The following is a 13,404-nucleotide window of genomic DNA, read 5'->3' as shown; positions in this document are numbered from 1 at the left end:
CTGACTGAAACTAGCGCTCTGTATTTTGTTCCGACGTTGGAGTTTGTATATTAAAGCGATTATATTCACAAGCTATCAATGACAAATATGTTACATGTACACCATGTGTAAGAAATAGATGTGAAATTCAAAAGAATACTAAAACACCATTGCAGGGCCTCTTCAGATTGGATTAACATTTTTTCATCAATTCAGACAAAAGGGTAAAATTAAATTCATATCGATAGGGTGAAAGATGCCTGGCCAAGTAGTCTTATTTTTCCAGATTTGACAACCCTGTTCTTTTCCTAGAGGTATTTGTATTTTGAGCAGAGTTCAATAAGATGCCATAAAGACATTCGTTCCTACATGTTCATTGCATCATTCAATAATTATGCAATTATTGAAATTCTGTAATTGCTCCATCTTTTAAAATACAGTTAAGGTGTAGGCCTACTTACTGGCCCAGCTGCTCATCGATAAATCCCGTTCCTGACCTAAGGTCTGCATCACACAGATCCCATCTATCATAACTGTCTGAGAATTAAGTTGAAGAAAAAAAAACATAATCCCAGCTTAAATGTTTAAGTTCTAAGCCATTGAACTCAACTGTGGGGGGAAAAAAAAAAAAAAAAAGCATGTCAAGGAAATTCAGGGTTCAACTATGAAACCATCTTAAACATTCTAAAGTTTCCTGGTTTTGGTATGGTTTATACACTTTAGCAAATCCAAATAATTTACATGTCAAAAGGAAAACCAGTTAGGCATGCTTATGCCTCCCCCCCCTTTTTGTATGAAGCAGTTATATGGTTTGATCACTGGTCTATATGTCCTGCCGCCACTTCCTTAACTTTCAACTGCTCCCATTTCCCCAGCTTTCATTACTGGAAAACCCAATCAAGGCCAATCTGTCCATTGAAATTGTCCCCAGAGCTTTGAGAGTGTTATTTGGCCTTTCCAAGGATCAAGTCATTTAATACCCTTACCAGTTTTCCTTTTTCATAGTTAAAACTAAAGCCTCCTTGTCTGAAAGGAGGCCATTCCTAGATGAACAGGATTAAGTTTACACAAGAAATCCCTGTGGTCAAATTCAACCATGACCTTTCAAAAACCAAAACCAACCCACTGGTAAATTTTACATTAATATTTATTGAAATTCAAGTACAAAAATGCATTCCCTACAAATCTGGAATATGGCAGATTTTAGAAAGGCTCCTCAGCACAGGAAATAAGGGGTTGATGGGTTTGGCTCCTCACTGACAGCAGCTCTTGTCACAGGAATTTCCTTTGCACACGCATCCAGAGGCGCATTTAGTGCAGCCTGATGGGCAGCATGAACAGCAGCCTGCAAGAAAAAGTTAATTAGGACAAATCTTTACACTAGGAAGCATCAGAATTCAAAAATCAGGATAAACATGTCAAGGTTTAAGTACCAATTACAGACAGTGATGGAAAGTAACACAACTACTTAAGTACTTTGAGTATTTTCTTTGGGGGGGGGGGGTACTTATAACTTTCACTCCACTGAATTTATAGGAAGCTGCTAGTTACTCATTACTTTTGCCTCAGTGTAGCTTTGTATTGCACTGCTGCGGTTTCTTTTTTAGAAATGCACATCTCACATCTGTGAGAGAAAAAAACTCAAGGTAGACATCTGTAGTTTACAAACATTCTTAATACATGAGTTTTTGCCATGTGGCAAAGTTGTTTAGTGCGATTAGTTCTCAAATCAAAATTGCAGTTACTTTGTGGTAGTAGACTTAACCTTAAACCTCTATTCCATAGTGAAAATATGAGAATCAATACACATTGAAGATATTATAATCAAAATAGCCATTTTACAGGTGGTGTAGAATTAGTAGGTTGTTCTATACGTCAATACATCAGGGGTTTCTGAAGGTTACAAGGTTCTTTAAAATTACAAAGAAATGTAACATCAAAAAATATATATATTGTATTTTTGAGTACTTCAATACTTTAATTGATGTTTGAGCAAGTAACTAGAGTTAGTTGATTCAGATTTAACCAAGTATCAATACTTTCACTCAAATACTACTGTTGAGTACTTCATCCAACACTGATTACAGGCACCTGTGAGGCCTGAAGAACAGGCTAGAATTTTAATACAACAAATAAATTCACTTACTCTTCTTGCAGCATTTGCAGGAGCAGTTGGTGCAGGTACAAGAGCCTCCGCAGTTGCATTTTCCAGCTGCAGATAAAAGAAAAAAAAATTTAAATGCTGGTGATGTGGTAAAACATGACAACCAACAAATTAGACATAATTTAGAACCGAAACCCAGAATCAGGGACTCACTCTTGGAGCAGTCGCAGGGATCCATGTTGTTTAGTTTGTAGTTGGGTTAGCTGGTTTCTCGTTTGGTCCTCAGAGATCGATCAGCTGTAATGATTCTGAGATTCAGGGGTTGCGCTTTTATAGAGCCAGGACGTCAACAGAGCCGCGTGCAAAGTCACGCACCACAATGCGCACGCTCAGAGCGGTTTGCACACGGCTGCGACAAACAAGCAGGTCTCTCATGAAGGGACAGTTTGCTTTCTGAACATTACATAACAATACTGTGTGTGTCCTGTTTTCTGGAACATCAAAGGGCTGCAAGTTATTATCATATGTGGTTATGATATGATAATTACTTGATATTAAATATCACAATAACGCCCAAATTAACATAAGCATAGGTTCTTTAAGGTTTTTGGAAACACTGAAACAAATTGATGTTTCATTTCTCACTGCATTTTCATGAAAAGTACACATATGGGACTATTGTTTATTTTCTAACCACGGAATTACTCTATAAGGAATGTGATCAAAGGGATGAACAAAATTAATATAGAAAAATAGATACAGGGAAAGCCAACATGGTACAAGCATTGTAAAGCGTTTGAGCATCTTCCTTATAACAGATAGATGAACTTATGATGATGCATCATTTTTGCTATTTCTACATTTTAATTCGTAAAAACATATAAAAAATACAAACATAAGTTTAACAGTCTTCTTTTTAAGAAGAAAAAACACAGCTAATAAAAAAGATCCATGTGGTCATCATGTTTATTAAATATGAGATTAAAATGATGTTATTCATATTTTTCCAGACGGTTCAGTGGATGGACATGTGACCAGATGCTGTCCAGCTCTGTGCACACGGGGCAGGCAGCGCCCATCCTCTGGGCTCACCGCTCTGCACTCGGCGTCCTGCAGCCGTTTCCTGTGATGCATTTACGCACCGTGTGCTCTGGGATGAGGAACAGCCAGAGGGTGTCGAGCGCAAAAGAGACGTGAAGAATCCACGTCAGTCCTACTGTGCACCATAATGATTACTTAAATCTAGTTAGTCATTAAAACGTCAAAATGTATTTATTTATTTTACAATAAACGTCTCATTGTTCGTCACCAGGAAGTTTACACCGTTTAAAACTGCTGGAAAATAAACTTTTAATTTCAAAGATTTTGAACAAAAAATACTGCTACATTTCTGGAATAGGTGACCGAGAACACGTTTATATTTGCGCAAAATATCAGTACCCTTTCTTATACATATTTATTTTTGATAATTTTCAATTTATTTAAAGCTTTGGAAGCTCGTGTTGCCCTTAAAGGCACCATTGTCACACATTTCGGGCTCTTTTGCTTGGGATGAGCTGAGTCATTGCTGGACATGATGACGGAAAGTAAAACACGAAGCATGACAAGACACATTAGCAGAGGACTGAACCAAAACAGACAGAAAAAAAAAAATCTGAAGTAGGCTACTTCTATGATTTCAATACTCTTTGGTTATATTAGTAGCTATATTTTTTTTAGGATGACGTCACTGATTAAAGAAATGTTAATGTTAGCTCATCATTTTGTGGACCTGGAAAGTTTAGAGAAACGTGTTTGAAAATGAAGATATTTCATGGTTATTTTCAAACTGTTTCCAGGACATTTTGAGGATTTAACATCAACTAATAAAATCAGTTAAAGATTTACCACTAAAAGACGCTAAAATGACTCGGACACTATCCCACATCTTGCATGTACTTCTCCATATCCTTCAGACTCTGGGAGAACGCCTCAGAGATCTTCCAGTTTCTTTTTCCTCCCAATATGAAATCCCTCTAAAGTTTCTCTGAATCTTTGCTTGAACTCATTCTGAGACAACTGACCATTGTAGGTTTCAGGTTCAGACCTAGCGGTATTTAAAACTGTTCAACACCCATCCACCTTAAGAAAAACCTCAGCTTCACTCTGAATGAAAGTAATCCCGCAGCATGACGATGCCACCACCATGACTATCTATGGGCTCAGTGATCTTGTTTACTATGTGATTATTCTGGGAGATTTCAGCCAGAAGAGGCTTCATTCTTGAGTTGTCTTCCCTTCAGAAAACTGTCCAGTTTCTCTAAGATACAGCTGTTTTCACTAAATCACATGTGCAGATCTTTGGCTGAAATAAACTGAAATCAATCCAATTACTTGGCGAGTTCACAGATTTATTCAAAATGTTAACATTTGCATCTTGCACTATTCACTTTGACTGAATATTGGTTTGCACTGCCGACTGTTTATTCACAGTACCAATTGTTTACATATACAGTTGCAATAACGTACTTTAACTGTAATATGCAATTACCTTTCACTGCACTTTAATTTAGATAGCTTCTGTCCAAACTTTATTCATTCATTTTATAGTAAAACCCATCAGTATATATGCTATTGCACATAACTGTAAAAACCCTTTTTATAGTAATATCCACCTGTATATTATATTCGGTACATATCCAGTTGTAAATTTAGTTCATAACACTAGTGATCTATATATTATATTCATTATTTATAATGGTATTCATCTCTATACCCATTCAGGAGAAACCAATGTGCTATATTTATGAAGCCATTATTTATCCTGCACTTGCTGCTATGGCACTTCTGGTTAGACCCAAACTGCATTTCGTTACCTTGTACCTGTACGTGTGTAATGACAATAAAGTTGAATCTAATCTAATATAATCTAAACACTTTCTCTCGTCACAGAAAATGATTCAAATGATCAACAAATATCAATAAAACAAAAATCTGTTTTCAATAGTGAGATACCATTTTTTTGCCCCGATACCTGTCTGTGCAGAATTGACCGATACCAATACCATCTGTTTCAAATTGATGTGTGTGTGTATATATGAAGAACTGCATACTACTTTGATGTAAAATTATTGCTATCATGGCTTTATCAAGCTGCTGCCTATCTTTGTGAAGCAGGAAAAAGACTAATACAAAGTGAATCCAGTAGAACTTTTTATTGCCTACCTGGAATGGGTGACAATAGTTGAATAAACTTCGGCTCTCAAAATGGTATCGATGCCCTATTTTGTTGATACTCGCCGATACAAATACCACCATTTTAGTGCAGTATCGGTATCGGTGCAACACTAGTTTTCAACTAATGATTTTATTTAAGACAATGATCAAAACCAAGTCGGTTCCATATGAAAAACCATTGACAACCCAAACTGGACCTGGTCTGCTTTGCTGACAGACCGCAGGGTTTTCTAGGAGGGAGCTGTCAGAAAGTCAGGCCAACATCTCAACCGTGGGTCATTTCTGTCCACTTTCTATCCCGTATTGCTAAATCATGAATTTGACCTTAACTTAGATGTTGTTCCCAGTTCATCTCCAACCACCTGCATGAGTCGTTGTTGACTGATGTTGGTAAATCAGTTTCTATTGGGAAGGTGTGGACTCTAGTTCTCAGGTGTCCAAAGCCTTAGAAATGGATCTGTAACCTTTTTCAGATTGACGGGATGTCAATGACTTCGTTTTTTCTGATGCATAATCCTTTTCTCCACTGTCTAATAGAAAAGAAAAAAAAAACACACCAGATGTCTGCAAGACAAACAGTAACCCACCCAGAGTCAAGGCACCAACACAAACTAGTCCATAGATGACATGACAGCAACCTCTGAAAGGATTACTGGACCAGAAAAAAGACCCATATGTTCAATCTTATGTCAGAAAGATTCATCACACAATGGGAAATATTTGGAGCTTTTATTTTACGTATAACAAAGAAAGAAAACACAAAATTCAGTGTCTCGTAAAATGAAGATGCTGTAAACAGTTCAAGATGGGAACCTCTTGATGTCCAATCAGCTGATTTTTAGAGGTTTCCAAAGTCCTCTTCCAAGATGAAAGTCCTTCCAGACAAATAAACAAGGTCAACCTGCTAGAATGGTCCGATTAAACGGAAGAACAGAAGACAAGCTAGAAAAAGAGGTGTTACGATGAAGACCTGAGGCACCCCACCCACCCTTACACAGTGGTCAGCCTTGGGTCTCCATCCCACTGATGAAGCCCTTATGATGCCCTGCACAGAGAAGGTCCGGGTGAGGAGCTTCAGCAAGTCTGATTTGTGTGAATATGGGACACATCTAAAAGCTGCAGGGCATCGGCTCTACAGGAAGGCTGAGTCTACAGTGACCCCTAGTGGTTGAAACCACGAAGGACATGTAAGCAGCCGTTTACATGAGGGCATTAAATGTAGAAATAAACTCCCCAAAATGTGACCATGCTACAGAAAGATGAAGGACATATAGATGTATTTGTTCTCACAGAGAAAACTATCCCCTCTCTGTCCTAGTGCAGTTCTGGATCGGTTTATCAGCTTCCTGAACTTGGAGTATTTTCATGCAGGCTCTGCAGAGCCAGGTCGGTCCACTTCATCTCCTGCTCTTTAACAGACTCGGTTGAGCCTCCATTGTCCTGCTCAGCCTCCGGCAGCTCGCTCTGGAACACAACAAGAACAAAGAGGTCTTTATATGAGAACATGGATGATCCTCAGCACAGCTCATCAGTTTTACTGGAGCAAATGGGCTCACTGCATGAACCAATAACAGTTAAAACTGACTGCTGCTATAAAGCTCCATATAAAAATCCACATTTTCTCCTTTCTATTCGGTACCTAGATCTGATCCAGAACACCCAGGCATTTAGGAGCCCAGTTTAACCCACTGAGGACATCAGTAAAGCAGCTGTTTACCAGAGGAATGGAGACATCTTCATACGGCAGTCTGTCTTCCCTCCAGGCATCATCGGTGAGATCCAGAACTCGTCCGTCCCGCTGGATTTCACTGTCCATCCCGAGTCCAACCACCGAAGCCGGTCAGAACCGCCCAGAACTTCCAATGAATGTCCTCGTAGTAGCTCAGAGAACAACCGTGGTTGACAGAAAGCTAAAGGCAGCTATTTTCTTCTTCTTCCACTTTGCTTCTTCTTCTTCTATATTTTTTTTGGCGGTTGGCAAAAACGTTAGGTGAGCATTAGCGCCACCAACTGGTAAGGGGTGTGGACCACATGACAAAAAAATAAAATAAAAACACAATATATTCTGTTATACAATTTAATCTGTTTCAAGAACCTAAAATATAACCTGATATCCTCTGCTTCCTGATTCAGTTTGTAGTAAATCAACAATGTCAAGATTCATTTTCATATTACTAAGTTTCCTAATTAACTTGTTTTTCTGACTCAAATATTTTCTACAACTCAAAATGACATGTTCCACTGTCTCACCTTCCCCACATTTCCCTGTCTGATGTTTCCCTATTAAAAATATTCAATTATTCAATCCTGTGTCTCTTTTCCTAAGTCGTGAAGTAATTATCTATTCTCTCCTGTTCCTTTCTGTTCTTCTCATTTGTCCAATTCTCTTTTGGATTTTATAGAACCGCCTTCCTTTCTTTTCTTCTTCCCATAACTTTTGCCACCTCTCTTTTTTTTTTTTTTTAATTAGACCCTTTATTTCTGTTATACTAAAACTAACATTAATATATATCCTTACCTTATTTGTACTCTCCTTAGCCATCCTGTCGACCATTTCATTTCCTTTAATGGTTTGGGCAATTTTTCATACCTGAGTACCTCTCTCAGTTAAAAGTATTGATGGTTATCCAAAAGTGGAACTTAACTTAAATAAAGACTATTTTATTCAATCTTTTAATTTGAGCATTTCATTTTTAGAAATGTATCCTTTCCATCTCAAATATAAAAAAAAAAATATTAGTATGCTGCCTGGAAGTTAGCAAGGAATCGAAATAAATACAAAATAAAATCATGTTATAAACCTATATTTATAAATCTGGAGCTTTTCTGAGTAACTACCTTGTAATAACATTTAAACTTGATGAATTGGGAACAAAATGCGAAAAAAAAGTTATAGTCAGACTGACTTAATTAGTTTTAGTTTATTTAGTTTATTTTTACTGTTCTCTACATCCAGTCTGTGCTTTGTGCTGTGATGTGTTTAGAAGCTAAAGTTGAACTAAAACATATAATAAAAACCTACTTTTTGGTTGATAAAAGCTTTTTTGATTTTTTTAGTTGGGTCCTCAGAAAGCTGTAATCTGGATGAATTGTCTCTGTAAAGTGCCTTGAGATTACATGTGCTGTGAATTGGCGCTATATAAATAAACTAAATTAATTTTTCAGAATTCTTACATTATTCTCAGAATTCTGATTTTTTTTACATCAGATTTCTGACATTATTCTCAGAATTCTGACTTTAATATCAGAATATTCAGAATTAAAACTTTATTTTCAGACTCCTAACATTATCCTCAGAATACTGACATTATTGTCAGAGCTTTTAAAGTAAACACACAAGTCGAGTTTTATTCTCAGATTTCTTACCCTAATCCCAGAATTCTTACTTAATTTAACTTTAATATCAGAATTATTCTTATAGAATACCGGCTACTTGTAATATTCCTACTTTATAAAGATCCTACTACAATAAACATTATTCCAAATGACAGCGATTAGTGATGAACTCAATGCATGTTAAATGAAATTAAGCAAGAAGAAAACCTAAAGAAGTAATTTCTCGAAGTTTGTGTAAAGACGTCCCAGACACAGGGGTGGAGCTAGATGGGGGGCCAGGGGTTGCCATGGCCACCCTTAGCCAATCATTTGCCACCCCTACCATTTATTTCCCTCTAATACAGCCGGTGGCAACAGTAATACTCTCAAGTAGAATATTCAAAACATTTAGATTGTTCATATATTAACAGTTACTTGACAACAAAAACAAAGTGGTTAATTATGCACATCAATATATTAACATTAAAGATGATAAACACAGAATTCAAGCAGAAACAGATCTTGTTTTATGAGGTAAAGAGAAGTTTTCTCTTCTCTGCAAGTCATCTAGGAGTCTTCAGTGAAATCAAAGATAAATAACTATTTTATTAAAAACTTATTAATCAATTTATGTAGCTAATAGTACTTGTAAACAACAATTTTTTTGCAGAACAATTACTGATAAAAGTTGGTAAGTACTAACAATGGAAAAGATGTTCGGCCAAAACCTTTTAGAAAGCACGGATGTTTTAATATATTCATCTATTTGTTAGCAAAGGCTGTGGGAAGATATAGTTTGACTTTATTTAGAAAATATGGATGTTTTGCTCATTAATTCTCCTGTTGGAACTGTGTAGATTGACCGTGATGTTTTGGTGCCTACACTGAAAAAAGTTTAACATGTAACTGTTCATTCAAACTAATGCTTTTCACTCTAAACTAGATAAAATTGTTGATTTGATTGTGTAACTCATTCTTTTTGGATTTTGAGACATCAAGTTTGATTTAACCTGACTAAATACACGTACAAAGAACCCAAAACAAAGTTTTTGATTTCTCTCAATATGTGTATATTTATTCATGCCCTGCAGGTAATGTTTTTTGTTTGAGTCAAATGTCAACTGCGATTTGAATGCATTCCAAGTCCAAGTCCCAGATCATGACAGTGTGGCTCAGTTGCTAGTGCTGCTGCCTTGCAGCAAGGAGGTTGTTGGTTCAATTCTTGGCCTGGGATATTAATGCATGGAGTTTGCATGTTCTCCCTGAGCATGCATGGGCTCTCTCCAGGTACTCCAGCTGACTCCCACAGTCCAAAAACATTACTGATAGGTTAATTGGCTTCTCTAAATTGTATTGCCCTGTGATGGACTGGTAACCTGTCCAGGATGTGTAGGGATTGTAAGATGCGAAATGGAAGTTATTTTGAAGTAAAGTCAAATGATATGTCAAAAATCTAATTTGTTTATATTTAATTTGACTGGTTTCTATACAAACATTAATTATTGTTAATTTAGTTAAAAGTAAGTATATTAGGTTGGTCCAATGTCAATATATTAGTTTGGTTCATCAACTGAAATGTTAAGAAAATCATTTGAAACAGGGCAAAGATTTTAAGTTGTGCAGTATTATTGTTTACATCAACATAATATGATATAAGTGATTAAATTCAGATTCTGTGAAGTCAAATATTTTAGATGTGATATCTGGACACCATTTTTTTAGTTTGAGCAACTTTATACTCTTTCCAGTGTATCTACTTTCAGCCACCCCTCAGTGTACATTGCTTATTGCCTGGCCACCCTCATAAAAAAATTTCTGGCTACGCCTCCACGCAGACTGTCCCTCAACGACTCATTTCTATACGGCCCTGTTTCCATGGAAACTGGTCGCTTCCATTAGGCATCCTGTGTAAAACAAGCGAACCGGCAGGTCAGGGAAACGCGGCTGTTAAGCGGAATTCTTGCAATTGCAGGTAATTACGACGACCTGGTCCCTAGTCCTCCATTCTTTTATAAATATGTATTATTAAAATGAAATAGCAACCAAAGGCAGAAGGTTAGGTTAGGAGCACTTCCGCTTTGAGGCTTTGACGCACTGAGCAACATTAGGGACCCACAGGGCTCTCATGAAAGGCATATTTTGTTTTTTTGGTATGCAATTTCTTTCTCTCCCTTTCTTTTTTGTTTTTGTTTTGAGAAAGTAAAACTTAACTAGTAATCTAGCATCACATATCAAATATCCTGCCAGGGTGATTTGTTGTTTCTCTTGTGGAGGTAATTTAACGTCTCTGGAACAAGCAGTTCTCCTCTAAACCAGGGAGTGGCAGCAGAGATACCACCAGGATCAACCCATTTAATGTGCATATTATGTAGAGCCTAACTTATTTAAACAGAGCCCATGTATAAATATGTGCTTAGCTTCATTAGCAAGGGCCTCATGAAAAATCTGATGTTAATGGATTTATCTGTGAGTTATAGATATTGCGTGCGTTGGTTCATTGGGATCAGCATAGATTGACCCTGAACTGGTTTTGGCATCCATCAGTTTTCAGCCACCCCTCATTGCACATTGGTCCCTGCCTGGTCACCACTATAAACATTTTATGGATGAACTAAAAAAAAAGGAGCATAAGCAACTGATCTGAATGATCGTTGATTCTGCTAAAAAACAAACAAACAAAAAAAAAAGTTATCACACACATACAGACAGTTACAGACAAAACATTTTAATAATTAGATCTTGGATTCTTTCATTATTAAACTGAGCTAATGTCACAAAGAACCACCTCTGGGAAGGAGTTGGATGACAGTGGTCATACCAGCCCTCCAAGCAAAAGTCATACTGCTGTATTTTTTTTTTTTTTAAAGAAAGAAGCTCTCCAATTAATCCGGTTAGGTTATTCTGTTTTTTCTCAACTTTTTTGTGTTGATTTTCTTTATTTGGTTTTCCCTTAACCTGGAGTCAATGATTTACTCACCAGCTACTGGGTGAAACTAAATCTCCCCTCTTAATTCCTATGGTTTTATCATTTTGATTCCGTCCATCCATCCATCCATCCATCCATCCATCCATCCATCCATCCATCCATCCATCCATCCATCCATCCATCCATCCATCCATCCATCCATATCCTCCAGCTTATTCTCAAGGCCTTCACTGCCATTTCTTTCAGCTGTGTTAATAAATAAATAAATAAATCAAATAATGATTAATAAGTAAGGTAAATCTCAAAAAATAGAAATTGTGCATGTTTACCTGTTTAATAAATCAAAAGGAGATCAAAAAAGGTTTGCTTTAAGCCTTTATTTTTTATCTAATTCTTTTAAAGGCACAGCAGAGATGTCAGCCCCTCAGCAGCAGATGGCTGAAAACCAAAGCACGTGCAACAACCCTGGAAACCCAGTTTTCTCCTGCATGATCAACTCGAATTTTAAAGGAGAATCCACAACGATGAAGCTCAAAAGTCTCCTTTTCAAGACAACTTCAAGTGACTACGGGCATCATCCTCCAACCTATGAGAGCTCACCATGTCGGTACTACCCAAGATACCAGACATTTTCTAAGCAGCTGAGCCTTGGAGGAAATTTTCGGGATAATTCCTTTAATACTTCACTGGACCACAGCCGCACCGGCTTAAAACGCACATTCTGAACAAGCCTGGCTCTAATTACAGCCTTTCTCTAATTATAAAGGTGTTGGAGGTGCTAATTCACTGAAATACACTTATTGAACTAAATATGAGGTTATCATAAGTTGTGTTTAATAAAGCTGGAACATAGAGCTGGACATGAACAGTGTGTGGTGTGGTATTCTCCAGGAATAACTTTAGATAGTACTGTCTCTGCCACTGCTAATACATTTATTATGTAATTTTTCCATGGATGATGTGATTAAAGACAAATCAAATTTGACTCTTACAGATTGGGTAAAGGATGTAGTTGTAATTCTGTTCATAACTTCATCTCAAATTTATTTGGTTTTGGAAAAAAATAATAGAAAGCTCCACAGAAATGAAAAAAAAAAATATTCCAAGTCCATGTTCGTCACCAACCTAAATATTTAAACCCAATATGGCAGCATGTTTAGAAAAGATCAACCCTTTTTGTAAATTCATTTAAAATAAAAATTAAAAAAAATACTACACTGATTCCAAATTCTAGGCAGTTGATACATGGAAAAAGAGTCTGATATACACTATATTGCCAAAAGTATTTGCTCACCTGCCTTGACTCACATATGAGCTTAAGTGACATCCCGTTCCTAATCCATAGGGTTCAATATGACGTCGGTCCACCCTTTGCAGCTAGAACAGCTTCAACTCTTCTGGGAAGGCTGTCCACAAGGTTTAGGAGTGTGTTTATGGGAATTTTTGACCATTCTTCCAGAAGCGCATTTGTGAGGTCGCACACTGATGTTGGACGAGAAGGCCTGGCTCTCAGTCTCCGCTCTAATTCATCCCAAAGGTGTTCTATCGGGTTGAGGTCAGGACTCTGTGCAGGCCAGTCAAGTTCATCCACACCAGACTCTGTCATCCATGTCTTTATGGACCTTGCTTTGTGCACTGGTGCACAGTCATGTTGGAAGAGGAAGGGGCCAGCTCCAAACTGTTCCCACAAAGTTGGGAGCATGGAATTGTCCAAAATGTCTTGGTATGCTGAAGCATTCAGAGTTCCTTTCACTGGAACTAAGGAGCCAAGCCCAGCTCCTGAAAAACAACCCCACACCATAATCCCCCCTCCACCAAACTTTACACTTGGCACAATGCAGTCAGACAAGTACCGTTCTCCTGG

At 37.3% G+C, this 13,404-nt stretch overlaps 1 protein-coding gene across 1 annotated transcript; it reads right to left on the bottom strand.

The window, feature by feature from the left end:
* Nucleotides 1-6,013: 6,013 nt before the first annotated feature.
* anapc13 (anaphase promoting complex subunit 13) lies at nucleotides 6,014-7,260 on the bottom strand. The gene is made up of 2 exons (XM_038293918.1): nucleotides 7,017-7,260; nucleotides 6,014-6,763 (listed from the first exon to the last, which is right to left on the bottom strand). Exons 1-2 carry the CDS (start codon nucleotides 7,113-7,115, stop codon nucleotides 6,638-6,640), a joined length of 225 nt encoding a protein of 74 aa, XP_038149846.1. The 5' UTR covers nucleotides 7,116-7,260; the 3' UTR covers nucleotides 6,014-6,637.
* Nucleotides 7,261-13,404: the final 6,144 nt, after the last annotated feature.

This window comes from Cyprinodon tularosa, unplaced genomic scaffold (genome assembly GCF_016077235.1).
Source record: "Cyprinodon tularosa strain WSP-4 unplaced genomic scaffold, ASM1607723v1 ctg332, whole genome shotgun sequence".
Taxonomy (NCBI): Eukaryota; Metazoa; Chordata; class Actinopteri; order Cyprinodontiformes; family Cyprinodontidae; genus Cyprinodon; species Cyprinodon tularosa.
This window is presented reverse-complemented; position numbering and strand designations above follow the sequence as displayed.

Excerpts from the sequence above, each read along its gene's own strand:
- anapc13 (XM_038293918.1), bottom strand. The coding sequence starts at position 7,115 with ATGGACAGTGAAATCCAGCGGGACGGACGAGTTCTGGATCTCACCGAT. Across the intron at positions 6,764-7,016 it reads AAGATGTCTCCATTCCTCTG|AGCGAGCTGCCGGAGGCTGA; the intron begins GTAAACAGCTGC and ends GTTGTGTTCCAG.